This window comes from Solanum stenotomum, chromosome 11 (assembly GCF_019186545.1).
Source record: "Solanum stenotomum isolate F172 chromosome 11, ASM1918654v1, whole genome shotgun sequence".
NCBI lineage: Eukaryota > Viridiplantae > Streptophyta > Magnoliopsida > Solanales > Solanaceae > Solanum > Solanum stenotomum.
In genome coordinates this window covers 7,798,905-7,817,421 of record NC_064292.1, presented here as the reverse complement: position 1 = coordinate 7,817,421, position 18,517 = coordinate 7,798,905, and the positions used below count along the sequence as shown (strand labels likewise).

Sequence of the window (18,517 nt, the reverse complement as noted above, 5' to 3'; positions counted from 1 at the left end):
CACTTTATACAAAAACGCAAATGTATAAAATGCGTGAAAATTGTATATATACATATATTTTCGTACCCCTCTCTCCCCTCTCCCAGATCTCACTCGCCACTCTCCCAGATCTCGCTCGCTCACTCGCCTCTCTCACTTTATACAATTGATCTTTTTGTATATGTATACCAAAACAGATTATACAACTGCTTTCTTTTGTATATGTATAGCGAAATATACATATTTATGTTTGCTATGGAGCGCAATTATGTAAATTTTGCTATAACATACAAATATGAATTTTGTGTTTGCTATATGTGAAAGTTGCTCTTTTTAAATAGAGAAATTTTCATAAATAGCAAACATGATATACATAATAAGACTCTATAGTATATTTTCGATAATTACACTTCATAACTATAGTTTCTTTTGCTAAGGAGGTTGCGGTTGTATACTTCTGTCTATTTGTATATTTCACTTGCGAATATACAAAATAGGGCAAGTATATACAAAATTTGTATTTGTCCATTTAGGCATTTTTCAGAATTCTGTTTGTATATTTCTCTTGTCAATATACAAATATGGTAATTTATCTTCATAAATCGTATACAGATAGCTAGAGTAATCATATACAAAATTCTGAATTTATACAATCAGTAACCGAATTATACAAATTCTGAATTTATACAAATCAGGCGAATAGCAAGATTCAGCAAAACTATAATTGGGAATTAGATATTCTCTAAACAGTAGCTATAACATTTAATATGGTTTGAATGTTTAGTATTTTGCACAATTTTTCCTTTTAAATATATATTTACTATAAAAAAAGATTTTTTTGAGAACAATTTTGGATCAAATTATTAACTGACGGTACTTTTATTTAATTTCTCATAGTTTAGATATTTTTGATCTTTTTATATATTTTTTTAAAGAAATAAATATAAGATACGTTTTGCCGATTTTTTTTTTTTTCCAATAGTTGATTGGAGCCACAAAATTTGAAAAATATTCACAAGTAGTACGTGGCAGCGCGTATGTGGAAGTCGGTTTTGGGGGCCCATAAAGCGAGTGTTCAGTTTAAACGAAAGACCTATTCCCCTCCCTCCATTGAAATAGGAAAAAAAAGAACATTCTAGAACAAATAACCCCACTCCATTTATACCCCTCTCTTCCCTCTCTTCAAACCCTAAAATCAGTTTTTACTCCATTCACTCGCTTCTTCTCTCTGCCGCCGCTGTTGTCGTCTAGCATTCTTTTATTTTGATTTTTTTCCGTCGTCATGGCCGGGAAAGGTGAAGGTCCGGCGATCGGTATAGATCTAGGAACTACTTACTCTTGCGTCGGAGTTTGGCAGCATGATCGTGTTGAGATTATTGCCAATGACCAAGGGAACAGGACGACTCCTTCTTACGTTGGTTTTACTGATTCTGAGCGTCTCATTGGTGATGCTGCTAAGAATCAAGTCGCCATGAATCCTATTAACACTGTGTTTGGTAAGTTTTTACGTTTCAGATCTGTTATTTAGATCTTACATTTTTTTGTTTTTAAAACTAGTGTTGTTGTTGATTAATAGTAGAGCTGTTGTTTTGAACTAATGCTGATGCGATTTGTGTGTATCTGGATTTTTTTTGCTGGAGTTTGTTTGGTTGGCTTTACTTATATTATTATATCTGTTGGAAGCACTATCAATCTATATATGTCATAGATCTCGTTTGATGTAGGTGACTGTTCTAGAATTGTTTTAGATCTGAATTGTTGATAAACGAGTTTGAGCCAGTAGATAAGTACCACTAGATGTAAATACATGAAATCGAGTTGGCTTCTATGGATGCAGCTACATGTTTTAATGGTAATTTCATGATCATGTTTGCGTGACATTGCTATAGGGTGTTCCATCTAAACATGTAATCATTATTATGACTTTATAATCTGCTAGTTGTTTAATTGTATTCATGAATAGTTGATATGCTATTGACCTTTTCAATTCCTCAATCTGAATGTGCTGCTTGTGTTGTGTGTATGTGAATATACATATTTGATTTAATAATGCTTACTGGGTTTTTACAATGGCAGATGCCAAACGTCTTATTGGAAGGAGGTTCAGTGATGCCTCTGTACAGAGTGACATCAAATTGTGGCCTTTTAAGGTTACTCCTGGACCTGGTGACAAGCCAATGATTGTGGTTAACTACAAGGGAGAAGAGAAACAGTTTTCTGCTGAAGAAATCTCTTCCATGGTTCTTATTAAGATGAAGGAAATTGCTGAGGCCTTCCTTGGGTCAACAGTGAAAAATGCTGTGGTTACTGTTCCTGCATACTTCAATGACTCACAACGTCAGGCTACTAAGGACGCTGGTGTCATATCTGGCTTGAATGTCATGCGTATTATTAATGAGCCCACAGCAGCTGCCATTGCATATGGTCTTGACAAAAAGGCCACTAGTGTTGGTGAGAAGAATGTTCTTATCTTTGATCTTGGTGGTGGTACCTTCGATGTGTCCCTCCTCACTATTGAAGAGGGTATCTTTGAGGTGAAAGCCACAGCAGGAGACACTCACCTTGGTGGTGAAGATTTTGATAACAGAATGGTGAACCACTTTGTCCAGGAATTTAAAAGAAAGCACAAGAAGGATATCACCGGTAACCCAAGGGCCCTTAGAAGATTGAGGACAGCTTGTGAAAGAGCGAAGAGAACTCTTTCCTCCACTGCCCAGACAACAATCGAAATTGATTCCCTATATGAGGGAGTTGACTTCTATTCAACCATCACTCGTGCCAGATTTGAGGAGTTGAACATGGATCTTTTCAGGAAGTGTATGGAGCCTGTTGAGAAGTGTTTGAGGGATGCCAAGATGGACAAGAGCACTGTCCATGATGTTGTTCTTGTTGGTGGTTCCACCAGAATTCCCAAGGTACAACAGCTGTTGCAAGACTTCTTTAATGGGAAGGAGCTTTGCAAGAGTATCAACCCAGATGAGGCTGTTGCCTATGGTGCTGCTGTTCAAGCTGCCATTCTGAGTGGAGAGGGTAATGAGAAGGTACAAGACTTGTTGCTTTTGGATGTCACCCCTCTATCTCTTGGGTTGGAAACTGCTGGAGGAGTCATGACTGTCTTGATTCCAAGGAATACGACCATTCCTACCAAGAAAGAGCAGGTGTTCTCTACCTATTCTGACAACCAGCCTGGAGTGTTGATTCAGGTTTATGAGGGTGAGAGAGCAAGGACCAGAGACAACAACTTGTTGGGTAAATTTGAGCTCTCTGGTATTCCTCCTGCTCCTAGGGGTGTACCTCAGATCACAGTCTGCTTTGACATTGATGCCAATGGCATCTTGAACGTTTCAGCTGAAGACAAGACGACTGGACAGAAGAACAAGATCACTATTACCAATGACAAGGGTAGGTTATCAAAGGAAGAAATTGAGAAGATGGTCCAGGAAGCAGAGAGGTACAAGGCAGAGGATGAGGAGCACAAGAAAAAGGTGGAGGCCAAGAATGCACTTGAGAACTATGCCTACAACATGAGGAACACTATAAAGGATGATAAGATTAGTTCTAAGCTTAGCGCAGAAGACAAGAAAAAGATTGAGGATGCCATTGATCAGGCAATTTCATGGCTTGATAGCAACCAGCTTGCTGAAGCTGATGAGTTTGAAGATAAGATGAAGGAACTGGAGAGCCTATGCAATCCCATAATTGCTAAGATGTACCAGGGTGCTGGTGGTGAGGCAGGTGCACCGATGGATGATGATGATGCTCCTCCAGCTGGTTCTACCGGTGCAGGCCCCAAGATTGAGGAGGTCGATTAAGTGCTAGTTTTATTTCTTAGTATAAACTATTCTATTACATTGGCTACTTTTTATGTTTTTGAACTATTCTATTATATTGGGTACTTTTTATGTTATTGCTATGTTAGTTAATATTGGTTTCGTTTGTTTATTAAGCTGTTGAATGTTTTCATCGTTGATGGCTCTTCCCATCGATTTTGAATTTTTAATCTATCCGTTGTTTGAATCTATTAGGCCGAAATTTTGTCTTTACAACTGGCCTACGACTTTGTATTATTGGTCTATATTTTGCAAGTTAATAGCGTAGAAAAGATATTCTAATTCTGGAATAATTAGTTATTGAATGTAAATGTGATTTTCCAGAAAGATATTTGAAAAACAATTTCAAGCTTATATGGGAAAGAAATAATCTGTATATAGTGTTCTTTTTTTTCATATAAAGTATAAACAAAACATTCTCGGGGACCTATTTCTAAGCGGATGATTTAATACCATAAAATTGTTCCTTGTTCCTTGGAAGGAAATAAATCATTGGTTTACTTTTCTCGAGTCACCTATCTTATTTAAAATTACGACAACAATCTAAATTTTTATGTAATGATAAATTATTCATTTGTTTTATAAAAAATGGAACAAGTAATGTTATATTGTAGACAAAGATGGAGGGAGCGAGCACATTTCTAGTATGATTTTTACCACCCTAAGAGGAAATGACCCATTTTTAAGTCGTACACAAATATGAGTTAATTTTCATTGTAAGCCAAAAAAAAGCAATTCCTTCTTACGTCCATTTCTGCTGGCACAAGTTTCTGCACTTCTATAAGACGAAAAGAAAGAAACAATTGATCACCTTTCTAAGGCTATCATTGGAAGATCCACAAATAAATAGTGTTGCACCTTTTGAGTCTGAATTCGTGCTATTAATCAAGTACTACAGACCATCTCAGGAAAATGTTGTTCATTAAGAAGTTGGAGAAACCACCTCTGTATCTAACTTCAAAACATGCCCATCTGCAACCACACTCTCGATCCTAGTTACTTTCTTCCCCTGCTAAGCCTCTGCAGATGATAATTGATGCTACCCCAGGGCTTTCTGTTTTTGCCACTCTGCGCAAAAGGTAATATGCAAATTAATCTTAATGTGAAAAGAAGAGTTGATAGCAATATCCACTATTCAAGGCATCCAAATTACCTGAGCTTCCATGCAGGTACTCAAAAGTGACTTTTGCCTGCCACATTTCTCATCCTTGTTGTGATTTAAAGTCAAACAATTTAGAAACGAGACCATTTCTTTCGCGCAAGGTTTCTGAAGACTTCCAAAGTTCCTTGGGTTAATATATAAGGTGCCAGCTTTGCGTCCCATACTTCCTCAGATCTAACAAAATATAAAGAGGACGTTGTTAGACATGGCATTAGAGGAAATCAAATCAGCAAGTGACATCAACATGCAGAAAACTCATATAACATTACAATGTTCATGGTTTGAGACAAGCAGCAGAAACAACATTCCTGATGAAACAGAGAAGAAGAAACACTTCAACACTGTTTTGCAATCTACATTATTCCCAACTATCAAAACACTGCAAACCAGTGGGTCACAAGTTCTCAACTACAAAAGTACCCAAAGGGTCATGAGTATAGATGAATAAAAGGAGGTACATCAGTTATACCTACAAAAATGCATATTATGTTAAGCAGAACAACCAAAACTCCACTAGAATACAAGATAAGAAGTGCATATTGCAAGTTGCACCACTAGATGCTCTTCAGAGTCAGACTAGCCTTTTTCCTCATGAAATATTCAAATAATTTTTTTTTTTTTTCACAGAAAGCACATTCAAACTTCACAGTGACAGTAATTTGGCCGTGAACAGTCAGATTATTGCCTAGATTGTTTCTAGAAAGGCTACAATGTTTTCCTACCCTGCAAAGTTGGAAGTAAAGCTTATTTCAAGTATTTTCTGCAACAATTTTATCAAACAAAGAAATTTGGAAGAGAAGCAACAAATACTTTCATTTGACAGACGCTTGGCAGGTCATGCTTTTAACTTCGGTAACCTGATAGCTTCTGCAAATTAGCTACTACTATAGAACTTCTAGACCACTGGCTCTTTCTCATGGATGCTAGACTTTTTTCTACCTACAACAACAAACCCAGTGTAATCCCACTTGTAGTTTGGGGAGGGTGGTGTGTATGGAGTCTTACCTCTCTACCTTGTGGAGATAGAAAGGCTAGACTTTTTTCTACCTATTGTTTCTATTTTTTAGCGCATTTCTGACAAGGGTAATTATACTTTACTGGATCTACGCTTCATCGCAAGGTTTCCCACCAATGAACAGAACGGTATCCAATATCTCCCACATGTTGAGGGGAGAGTGACTGTTACTTTCCAGGGGATAGAGATTTCCAAGTCAATTAGTTTGACAAGAGTGACATAGACTGGTCAGTTGCTTCCCATGAACTGTTCACCGCAAAATCATACTTATGGAAGTAAATTTCATGTTCTGCTTACAACACAACCCTCAAGGCAATAATAAGAGCTTTTTCTCATGGTAAAGGATATTGGGAGCCCATATTCTTTCTCCCGAGTTAGTCATGAAAGATTTTAGTGCCTAAAGTTTCAAATGCAAAAATTGTTTCAGAAGTTGAAACTCAACTCATTGCCTTTTGATTAATAGAGATTTTGAACTCTCCGAACATGGGAGACTTTTATACATTACAAACATTCAATGACAATTAGTTCTTTTTTGATCCATGACACCAGGTAAACTAAGAGTCAACACTCACAAGTCTAACATTATGTTTAAGTCAAAGAGTGATCACAATGCGAGGCTTCTCATCTCCTCCATTTGCTTAGGGGTGAAACCAACTCTGTTTCCAGAACTTTTAACCAACTAACTAGATCCAATATAAGAAATAAAATCAATAATGTCAACCTATTAAAGTAGATTTGGGAAATGATAGGTAATCTTTCTATCCCCACCAAGTAAGGTAGAATAGGTGACATTGACAAGAATAAGAAAATGAAGAACCTCCTCCTGCATTCGCTAGTAAAAAAAGGCAGACACAACAACACTGTCTCAATCCCAAACAAGTTCAGGTCCACTATATGAATCCTTACTTATCTATATAAGCTTGAATAGTGTCATCATCATATCAATTAGAGATAAACTGGAAAACAAGTGATATATATAATAATATTAAAAGTACTCTAACAAGACTACATCATATTCTGCACTAGTAAATGTCACCTATATGGATTTTTTTTCTTCTTTATTCCCTACCTTTAGCCAAATCTGCATTGATCTCAAAAAAATGCAGGTCTTTCAAGACAACTTTCTCCCATGTAATTTTAAATCTGCCTTGTTCAATCTTAACACCTTTACTAACAATAGTATCACACATACAGACTGGCGCATCAGTAGATCGATGCATGCAGGACATGACAAAACAATCTCAAGCGACTTTCTCTTATTCTATCCTCACATAGTGCTACTTTCACCTTCTAGCAAATATGGCTATTTTCATCTTATCTAATTTTGTATGGCTGCACGTCCATCTTAGCATCCGCATCTCTACAACACTCATCTAGTGAGCATGTTGGACATGATGCATGCATGCAGGACATGACCAAACCATCTCAAGCAACTTTCTCTTATTGTATCCTCATGGCATGCTACTTTTACCTTCTAGCAAATATGGTCATTTTTATCTTTTCTAACTTTGTATGGCCGCACATCCATCTAAGCATCTGCATCTCCACAACACTCACCCAGTGAATATGTTGGATTATAACATCCCAACAATCACTACCATATCACACTGCTCTTATAATTGTTCTGTAGAACTTCAATTTACTTCGGTAGCCATCCTTATATCGCATAACTACTCATTAGTCTATGATGCAAGAACCCTTTCGTATTTTTACAAGTTAGGATACTAGACAATCAACAATCAACCACCACAAGTCCACAATAACTACCTAACTGGTGCTTCAACATTACATTTGTAAAAGAGTTGGATTGATAACTTAAAGGATTATTTCCAGCAAGACATATCCTTTAAGGTTGGCAGTTCTATGGTATTTTGGAAAGATAAATGGCTTGGTGACTCCACTTTGTAAGTCATGTACCCATCTCTTTTCCTATTAGCCATTAATCCAAACTCCACAGTGGAGCAAACCAGATCAAGCAACACATGGGATGTTCAATTTAGAAGGAATATGCAAGATTGGGAGCTACATGATGTATTTGACCTGCTGAGAAGATCAAACGGTTGTTCAGTTGATAGCCAATGCTCTGACAGATGCAGTTCCAACTTCCAAGGAGGGTATATACAGTGTAAAGGAAGGTAATCGCAGAATGAAGTTATTGATCTATGGCCCTGGAGGCTGGAAGTTAATTTGGAGAACAAAATTACCCCCAAGGTAAGTAGTTTCACTTGGACAGCACTGAAAGGGGCCATCCTGACTCAAGACAATCTATGTAGAAATTTTCAGCTTGTTGGATAAATTTTACATATGCTAGTCAAGCTTAGAATCTATCAACCATCTTTTTTTGCACTGCCAGTCGCTGGAACATGTTCCTATCCGTTTTTGGTTTCAGTTGGGCACGAACCCAGAGTATCAAGGAGGCAGATGAAAGTTGGGAGCTTTTGGAAAGTCAGGAAAGCCATCAAGAACATCTGGCAAATGATCCTAAGTTGTTTTTTTTGGTTTGTGTAGACAGAAATGAATAGAAGGTGTTTTGATGGGGTTTCAACTCCTAACTCAGTATTTAAGGCTAGGTGTCTGCTACAGCTTTTCCATTAAAGTAATTATATGCTCCTGTAAATGATGTTGTTTCTTTTGTAGATCTCATTGGCTCTCTGAGCCTGGCTTAACAGCCTACTTTTGCTTTTGGTTAGCTCCTGACCTATAGAACTTTGTCTTTGAAGCTAACATCACTTTTGTATTCCTTGCATCTTCTTTAGGCCAGCAAACAACATTTTACTTCATTGAGAAAAAAGAGTTGGATTGAACTGACAACACAGAAAAGGTTCAACTAACATAAGAGAAAGTTGAACTTTTTGACTCCATTCGACTTGGTGGGTCTATAAAAATTACAACTTCAATAAAAGATGGATGGTACAAGCTAAAATCTAAAGAATACTGAGTAGTTTTCTCATACTCATGTCTTCTTATGGTTAACTTATTGCCTATTTACAGAATTCACATTCTTCAAGGTTTCTCAAACAAGTCGGAGATCACCCATCATAATCAAAGAACTAAATTTACCCATTTGAGGTACTAATTTAAAGCTTCGCAGTGAAAACTTTTGTTAAGAATCTACAACCATGTATCAGATATTATTTGACCTCTAGGCTTTAACCATGTCATCCCCAAATTTATCTTCCATCAATGAAATGACATGGAAAGCTTCATTTATAGTTTCACAATTAGAATTGGCTTCATGTATCTGGAGAAACCACCATTCTGAGAAATCACTGAGTGGAGAGTTTGTCATGTGGATAGACATAAGAATCAGGATATCAAATGTATAGTACTTGGGTGTAACCTAACAGACAAAGAAATAGTTTAAAACCATAGATAGACACAAAAAAAACTAGGTAGTTTATCCCCACCCTCCTAAACATTTGCCAGCAGAGTTACGCGTTATTTGTGCTAGCAGGAGGTAGCAAGTTTCTGATCGAATAATCTAAGTGCAGGCAAGCTATCTCAAACACCACTATTATGAAAAATGCTACTGAATAAGTAGTAGCATGTGAACTAGAACAACAAGCTAAAGTATTTCTGATAATTTACAGAACAGGCATATAAACTAATCATTCAGTTGAGGTTATCCCACGCCCACTTATTCTTCAAGAACTAATAATTGCCACCTAAAAACAATATAATAATCTTTCTAGCATATACAGTTTCTTCATTATTAGAAAAATTAACTATAAAATTCTCAAACATAAAAACCTTGAAAAAAATTAAAACCTAGAATCCTAATAATGTGAATTTATGAATTTCACCTAATAATACAATGATAAAGGTGCCATATTTTATGTACCTGATCAACAGTTTTCACAAAACTAATCGAAAAAAACTCAAATCTAGATTACGTAACTTGGGAAGAAAATAAACAAAAAGCATTTTAAATCATAATAATAACTAGGTAGTATACAAAACCGATTTGGAGAGTTTCTTACAAGTGAATTCGCCGGAGAAAATGAGAGAAGCGAGTTCGCCGGAGATGGAGAGTCTAGAAAGTTCGCCGTGAGGGAGGAGATCGAGAATCGGAGGAAAATAACTATTAACATATTGGGCCGAAAATCTATTGGACTTTGGGTTTTGTTATTAATTTTAGCCCATGAGTTTGAAACCCATAAGTCCATTTAGCATGAAATAACACCCAAACCCAATAACTTGAGTGGATGACTCTCGAAATTTATAATAATTAATAACTTAAAAACTTACTAGAAGATATATAAAAAATTGAATGACTCTCGAAATTCTATCAATGCCATATAAATTGAAACAAATGAAGTAGCATATATTATCTAAATATTACATAAAAAATATTATAAATCACAATAATTAATAATTTAAATATTTAAAAATCATATTAAAATCTGATTGACTTTTCAAATTTCATCTATGTCACACAAATAAAAACAAAAAATAACATATATTAAACGTGTGCTAGCGCAAGCTTCAGTATCTAGTAAATCGCCAATCATATATGGGATATCAGTACAAGCCCAAAACAAAGTATCTCACAATAAATGGATATTTGAACTTTGAAACTATTTGATATTTATTTTCAATTATCGATTACTGAATTTGAATTTTGAAAATACTAAATCAAAAATCAATTACTCACTTCTATTTATACAAAATAAATGATAAAATAGCAAAAAGGACAAAACTATGTTTATCTTTTTTCGTAAAACTCATTACTATTTTTTATATATGAAAAATAAATATTTTAAATAATATCTTGTATATTCAATTCTAGTCAATAAATCAAATCAAGAAATTAATCTCTATATTAATATAACCAAATCCTATATACTAATTATTCAATTCTAAGGTTCCACATTGTAATAAATTTCTTTAGAAAATGTCCATTTTCCCACTTTGCACGAAGTATACTCAACATGAACACTTTTACCAATTAAATGATGTTAAAAGTTGATGTGTTACCTTTTTATCTTTAAATAACTATATATTCTAGTTAGAGGAAAATGATTTTTGTTTTGGCCCAAATATTCCACTACTATCATTATGATATATGTCCATTAATTACACAACAATCCCATTTGTTTACACTTGAATTAGATAAACCATAAATCATATGATGTAAACTTGTAAAGCTAAGTAAATATTTTTATTATTAGAGAAAATTAGGACAACTCCCCTTATAACACGCAAACATATATATAAATGTTTCTACACTTTGAAGCCAAGTTTTGTCAAAAAGTCTCAACAAACTAATTAACAAGTCAATTCTTTCAATTCAATGCAAGCTGTAAAACCTATTTTTTCCACAAGTAAGAAAGCTAGATTTTGTTCAAATTCTAATCCACTTCCAACTGTCAACCATTAGCTAACTTTTTTTTTGTTTCCCACCGGTGTCCGGAGCCCACATTGAAGCTCCGACAAATTTTTTGAGGGTGGCACTCTAACAAGATTTTATCCATATCCAGGGCTCGATTCGAGACATCTGTTAAGAATGAAACACTCCCACCAATGCACCACAACTCACATTGGTACCATTAGGTAACTTACTACAACTACAGTTATCTTTCCCTATCAAATGGGATTTAAAGAATAAAAATGTTTTTTAATGAAAATTTTCATGTTTGAGATTCGAATTCAAAATCTTATTCTTTTGTGACGAACCTTATTGGTGAAAAGAGAGAGAAAAAAAGAAGAAGTTACTTCCTGATTGATTCCCTCTATCCTCAAGCTCTTTTGGCTTTATAATATGTTCAGATTTTTGGACAATTTGTCTTCATCTTTATTCACCATTCGATTCAATTTATTTGTCTAATTTTAACTTATATAGAATTTAAAAGAGTAAATAAGACATTTAAATCTTATAATCTTAAACTAAAACTGTACTTATAATATAGTAATATACCATAATATCGTTTAATTATGTAATTTTAAACATGTCATATAAAAAAAATTAAATTTAAAGAGTTATCCAAAAAGAAACTAGACATGTTATAATCAATACAAGATTTATAGTTTTCCATTTTACTTAGGCCCTAAATTGTTGCATGAATTGGCCACAACTTGTCATTCATCTTTTTTCATGTTCAAATGTTGGGTTTGTGGGGTCCTTGGAATGTGTACCTTAGCTAGCCCACATTCAACAAAGTGCACGACCAGCTAGCCAACAGAATCACAATCCCACTATGCTTTCATATATGTGTGTACTTAAAACCGTTTGAACATTGATTCTGATTAGCTTTATTGAGATCATTAGTAGGTCTGGTTCAAGAATTGCATAAATTGACGGATTTGAAGATTTGTTCATACAATAACAATAACATATTCAGTAGTTATTGAGTGAAGTCTCATAACTAAGGTCTAAGGAGAATAAAGTATACGCCGATTTTATCACTATCTGAGGGAGAAAGAAAGATTATTTTCAAAAGATCTTTTGCTTAAGTGTAGCAAATTAAATTCAAGTACAAAGAAGAATGGAACAATGTAAGGAACATAGCAACTAATAAAGCAAATAGTACAAAACCTACAAGAAAAAGAAAATAAGAACAACATATATAAGAAAATTTATCATTCTCCCAATTGAGTTTCAACTATTGGTAAGACTGTTAAAACCAGTCAACTATTAGATGTACTCTTCATATCATTAGATTGTTAGGGGCTTAAATTAATGGACCAATATGAATTATGATGATTCAATATAAGCTATAACCCCAACTTACTAGGAATTTAGGCATTATAATTTTTGTTATATGGTATGTAACTTGGTATCTTATGCCTAGGAATATAATTGTGGCAGATATATTCAAGAATCCTAGCCCATAGATTTTAGTGACAGAAATTAAATATAGGCAAAAGTGTTTGTCATAACCCCAACAGATAAAATTGTGTCAGAGTCTGGCCTTTTGGCACTACACATCATTTGTAATTCAAATTTGAATGAATCAAAATAGCTGCATGTGAAAGACCTAAAAGAGTTTTTGTTTGTGGTCCTTTTTTTGTTTTTAATTGCTCTTATAATAAGGTAAAAAAGAGTAGAAATTACCCACAAAATGGACCACATCTGTTAAGTCAAGTCCTCTCAAAATGAACCTACCATTTCAAAGTAGATTTTCAAAAAAATTATCAATATGTTTGACGTTATTGTGTTTTCGATTATCAATATTTTATTATTGTTAGTGCTTTTTTTAGACTTTGCACTTCTTTTTTTTTTTTTTTTTTTTTAAGTAATAGCTATATTGTGTTTATTGTTTCTTTTTATTTTACTTGAATTTGATGTACTTGAGTCGAGGATTTTTTGGGAATAGTCTTTCTATCTCACGAGGTAGTGATAAGGTTTATGCAGTGACAGAACCACATATAGTTGAGGTGTGTCGACCGACACCCTTTCGTCAGCAAATTATTTTGTGTAGCTAGAATACAAATAATTTTTATGTACATATATTACATATTGACACTCCTGAGCTCTACACGCTTTACTTCTTTATATTTTGACACATCTTAGTCGATATTTTGGCTCACCACTGGGTCTGCGTACACTATACGTCTATACCCTCTACAGACCCCATTGTGTGAAACTTCACCGAATTTATTATTGTTTTGTATCTTAACCTTCAAATATTTTTAAATATCCCAAAAACTATCCTATCAACTTTCCACCATTCATTCAAGAAATAGGATCACAACTTAAGCCTTGTTTCTTGCTCTTTCCCATCTTGCAAGTAGATACAAGTTCAAATTTTTTGACATTGAACTTTGGTATTAATATGTGAGTGACCACTTTTTTGGCCGAATTGCGTGATGACAATGACATTTCTTGTTTTATTGGCAAAAGTTCCAAAAGAAAAGAAAAAAAAACAAGTCACAGATCACATAACTTGTTTTCAACTTCAGGACTTTGCCTTTTTCCTGTGGTCTGAACATGGCTGCTTTCATAGGGCAATGCCAGTGTAAACTTTAGACTTATGAGTCGTTTAGCCGTGAGATATAAGGTATAATAATCTCAGAGATAAGCTGCAGGATTATTTCATCTTGTATTTGATTGGAGGTATTATGCAGTTTTGGTATTATTAATCCTGTCATTTATACCTTAGTGATCGGATAAGTTATTCCATATACATGGTGGAATAATTTATGCCATAATAACTTATTCCGAGATAATTAATTTTGAGATAACTTGTTTCCAACCAAACAACTTTTTAATATATAAGCATCTCGCTAAACTTTTTGAGATATTCCATTTAGACATTAAAACTGATCATTGTTTCGATTGAATATCTCAACTCCTAATAACTTGTTCTAGTTAGTCTCTTTCGGTTCATATTCTTGGAAATCTTTTTGTGCGTGTTCTCATTTGCTTATTAGGTAATTTAGTTAATCAATACATACAAAATTCACCTCAATAAGCCATAAACCTCATACATTTTTCCTACTTGAAGTTGATGCACATAATTAAAAGATTTAACAACCAAATGAAAATACACGCAAAAATATTTTCAAAATTTAAATCAAAGGTGTCCATCGGAACATTTTATTAGGAATTGAAATATTCACCTACAACATGACTTAATTAGAGTGTTTATATACAAGTTTATGAGTCTGACTCACTAGTTATTAAGCCAAAAATTTACCTATGGCCTATCCTAATGCCCCCATGTGGCTTTCCTTTTCCTAATGGTACACTGAATTAACAAGAGAAACTTCCTACCACAAATGGTTAAGTGTTTCTTGGAATAAAGAAAGAGCATTTTTCTTTAAGGAATCAATTGAAAATGAAATGAAAGCAATTTGTCCTAATCTTAACCATGTTACCTGTTTTTATGGATAAATAGTTTCTAACAAGAATAATTAAGCAGTATTTAGCAAAATTAAAAATGTGTGGAACAGTCAAACATGTTAAAATGTTGTTTTGTTATGGTGTTTTCTGAGCAATATAATCACATAATATGATAGAATAGCTAAAGAATAACATTTCTGAAATCATATACTATCAAGAGAACTTATACTTTTTTGCAAAATTATCTTACCCCATTATAACAAGTAGGACATCATAATGTGGGATGATGTGAGTTCAGGTGGGGAGATTTGATTTCGTAGCCCTTTTTCTATTCAATTTATAAGTAGTCATAAGAGAGAGATTAGTTCTCTGTTCATATGCAACAACAATAGGAGATTTAAAAAATTAACCTTTTGATTTGCTGGAATATTATTCCCTTAGTCATAGAACATAATCATTCAAAATAAGAATAATAGAGTTAAAAGTTACATATATTATTACATAATTAGTACAAATTTAAATGATTATATCATGTTAATAATCTAATTTTCAGTTTTATCATTTTAGACATAATATGTAGATTTACCTATAATCAATCATTTATAGGACTTAATGATTCCTAACAACAAATTCATCTCTTTCCATTGGAACAATTATTAACAATCTCAAGCTAAACAAAACCATTACCACTAAGAATCCAAAGAAGTTACAATAAAAATCTCTAATTTTCTATCTGAAAAACTAAAGTTAATTAATACAAGAAGAGGTAATTTGCTGTACTTTTTTTTGGTTAATAGATGAGAAAGAGGTTTAAAAAAACATAAATAAAAGAAATTTAAACCTCTCCATCAATTGGCTTGTAGGTTGAAGGTGAAGAAGCCAATGGAAGTACCTTTACACAAGTAGTAGAGTTCATTTGATGTACTTGGATTTGTTGAAGAGGCTCTCTCATTTTGCTCTTTCCAAGAAAAGATATGAATGACCCTTTCTCCTCTGTTGAACAAACTTCATTCTTGATTACCCTTTTTTCTGCTTCTAATTCTATTAATCTTCTTATAAGTTTCTCCTCTGCATCTCTAAGGAACTTGAACTTTGGAGGGGGTGAAGATTTGAGTTTGTTTAACTCATTTTCTGTTGAGGATTCAAAGAGTGGATTGAATCCTTGACAATTGTAAGAATCAAGATTTTGACACTTGATTGGTGGTGATGACAATGGTGTAAGGATAAGGTCACTAAAGCTTTTGTTTCTTGAACATGTTCTACTTCTATCACCACATCTAGATTTACCATCTTCAGATTCTAAATCCTCTTTTGTTTCTTCCTTAATTGTGAAGAGAAATCTTGGAGGTCCACAAAGATTGTGTAGCCTCATTAACTCTGATTCTACACTGTCTTCACCATATCCTTTTAGTAACAAATCTTTGCTATTCCCTAACTCCAAATCTTGATCTTGATTATGAACATGATCATTCATTTCTTGATTTCTCACTGTGTCTCTGCTAACATTGTTTACAGAACTATGCTTCTTCCAACAGAAAAGATGAGAAAATTCAGTGGCAAAAGGGGTGTTGTTGTTGTTGTACTGATCCTCTGTTTCATTCTTTGGGATTCTTTTTCTTACCCATAACAAGTAATACAACTCTGCTACAAGTCCCATGAGGATACAACCAAATACAAAACTCAAACCAATACCTAAACCACTAAAAGATGACATTTTTAGTCACATCCAAATCAACAAACTACAATCTTGCACACAATGACACAACCCTTTTGTGGAATTTTCCAAAATGAGCAAAAAAAGATACTCAAAAGCAACAATCTATATACTAAACAACTGAAATTGAAAAATGACACAACTTGAGAGCAAAAAAAAAACCCAATCTTGCACACAACCCTTTTCTAGATTTTCCCCAATGAGCCAAAAGAGAAACTCAAAAACCAACACTACTTGCAAAACTCACAATCTTGCACACAACCAGTTTGTGGAAATTCCCAAATGAGAAAAAAGAAGACAGAAAAACAGCAGTTTTCCCAGATCTATATACTTTAGCAACTTACATAAAACTTCAAAACCAATTCAAGAAAACCATTTAAAGACTACCCATTTTTCCCTCTGAAGTTCAGATCCTGAAACAACCATTAATTGATTCCTTGAAAGAAAAAAAGACCCTTTCTTGGGAACATTATAATATATATATTTGCCTTAAACACACGCTAAGAAAAAAGATGTGCCTGTGTGGATACTTACTGCGGTGGAAAAAGGGAAAACAGAAGGAAAGGGAAAGAAATTGAATCAACTAGTAAGTTGTACAAAAGAAAGTGGCAGAAAGTATACATTATCTATGATATTAAAAATATGTAGACTAGAAGGGTGTATTGAATGGCAAAGATGGGAGTTTCTGTACTTTAGTGCAAAAAATGGTTGGTTATATGTGTCAAAGTGTCTTTCTAAAGATAGCTCATCACATGGGCTGGCAAAAAGCATGCATTAGATAATATTTGTGTGAACATGTTTTTTGAAGAAATATTTGAAAAATACTACGTACTAAAAATTTCTAGAAATAGGTAAAATATAAACATTTTAGAAATAATAATTATTTCAAAAAGGTTTTTCATGTGCTTGTTAGTATATGGAGTTTAAAAAAAAAGGAAATGTAATAGTCTGTTGATTTTGATATATAGAGTAGTTTAATTTATGTTCTTGTCACGCCTTGAGACAATCACTTAGACGTAACACGATGGTTAGAGAGGCTAGAGTTGTAAGTGATCCCAAGCTAACTGCATGACATGACACTAGATAGCATAATAAGACTGAAAATATTGAATGTGGGATAAAGTCTGAAATAATCTATTATAGTACTAAACAAGAATCTGATAAGAACAACATAAGCGAAATTTAACTATTTGTCTGAAAGTCTCTACTAATACAAGTTGCTAGAGCAAACCCCTAGCAAACACTAACTGTCTGAAAACTGAAATAAATACCGAAGGTAAACATAAAGGTCGTGCTCATATAGATGAGGACTCACCAATTGGTCTATTAGCTGATGAGTGCAAAGCCTATATTATCAAACAATATAGGTGTAAAGTATGTGTTCAATACTTGGAATGTACTATGTATGAGAAAATGCATAATAAACATCATATCTGGACATGGTAAATCTGTAAATCATATTGATGCAATGACCAAGTAAGATAACATGATATTGAGATATATTGATCTGAAATACATCTATACAAGGTCATGTAATATCCGAAAATTTAATTATGGGAGATATTAAAATTGACATGAACCATGTGAGCTACTACACAGAGTTCAGTGTACAGCTCCCACACCGAAAAAAGAGTACCTATACTTGCCAAGGTAAGAACCATGATAACTGAGCTAATGTGGATCCACTAGCTAACATATGTAAAGAAAAATCATGTGGTGGCACATAGTTCTAAGACTTAGGGATTGCTACTAAAGGTTCATTGATACTAAATGGAAACATGCATCCCATAAGCTCGCTTGGTGCTAAGTATACTCTCAACAGAAACATGTTGAGATCGAAAAACAGTAATAATATATACTACTGAATGATACCGATAACTGATAAAATACTGAGTATCCCCATAGATCATGATAATTGAATATAATCTGAAAGATACTTTAATCGAAAGTATCTAAATCATGATATCTATATATTTTGAGAGATACTTTATTCGAAAGCATCATAATTCATGATAATCTTACTATATATATA

At 33.8% G+C, this 18,517-nt stretch overlaps 3 protein-coding genes across 4 annotated transcripts; 1 reads left to right on the top strand and 2 right to left on the bottom strand.

Moving 5' to 3' along the window:
• Window positions 1–1,173: 1,173 nt before the first annotated feature.
• LOC125845445 (heat shock cognate 70 kDa protein 2-like) lies at window positions 1,174–3,869 on the top strand. The gene is made up of 2 exons (XM_049524953.1): window positions 1,174–1,475; window positions 2,056–3,869. The coding sequence occupies exons 1-2, from the start codon at window positions 1,262–1,264 to the stop codon at window positions 3,789–3,791; spliced, it is 1,950 nt and encodes a 649-aa protein (XP_049380910.1). The 5' UTR covers window positions 1,174–1,261; the 3' UTR covers window positions 3,792–3,869.
• Window positions 3,870–4,478: 609 nt separating this feature from the next.
• On the bottom strand, window positions 4,479–10,085 carry LOC125844443 (uncharacterized). 2 transcript variants are annotated; one of them, XM_049523761.1, is made up of 3 exons: window positions 9,967–10,050; window positions 4,963–5,149; window positions 4,479–4,877 (listed from the first exon to the last, which is right to left on the bottom strand). In XM_049523761.1, exons 2-3 carry the CDS (start codon window positions 5,131–5,133, stop codon window positions 4,806–4,808), a joined length of 243 nt encoding a protein of 80 aa, XP_049379718.1. In that variant the 5' UTR covers window positions 5,134–5,149; window positions 9,967–10,050; the 3' UTR covers window positions 4,479–4,805. The 2 variants fall into 2 exon arrangements, with proteins under 2 accessions (XP_049379718.1, XP_049379719.1); XM_049523762.1 differs by having other exon boundaries at window positions 4,480–4,877; window positions 4,963–5,145; window positions 9,967–10,085.
• A 5,342-nt stretch (window positions 10,086–15,427) lies between these two features.
• LOC125845474 (uncharacterized) lies at window positions 15,428–17,173 on the bottom strand. Its single transcript, XM_049524986.1, has one exon. It carries the CDS (start codon window positions 16,483–16,485, stop codon window positions 15,607–15,609), a length of 879 nt encoding a protein of 292 aa, XP_049380943.1. The 5' UTR covers window positions 16,486–17,173; the 3' UTR covers window positions 15,428–15,606.
• Between the last annotated feature and the right edge of the window lie 1,344 nt (window positions 17,174–18,517).

Bases quoted from the DNA above. Each gene is read 5' to 3' on its own strand.
- LOC125845445 (XM_049524953.1), top strand. From the start codon at position 1,262: ATGGCCGGGAAAGGTGAAGGTCCGGCGATCGGTATAGATCTAGGAACT. The intron at 1,476-2,055 runs GTAAGTTTTTAC...TTACAATGGCAG, and splicing joins TCCTATTAACACTGTGTTTG to ATGCCAAACGTCTTATTGGA.
- LOC125844443 (XM_049523762.1), bottom strand. From the start codon at position 5,133: ATGGGACGCAAAGCTGGCACCTTATATATTAACCCAAGGAACTTTGGA. The intron at 4,878-4,962 runs GTAATTTGGATG...CCTTTTGCGCAG, and splicing joins GTACCTGCATGGAAGCTCAG to AGTGGCAAAAACAGAAAGCC.
- LOC125845474 (XM_049524986.1), bottom strand. From the start codon at position 16,485: ATGTCATCTTTTAGTGGTTTAGGTATTGGTTTGAGTTTTGTATTTGGT.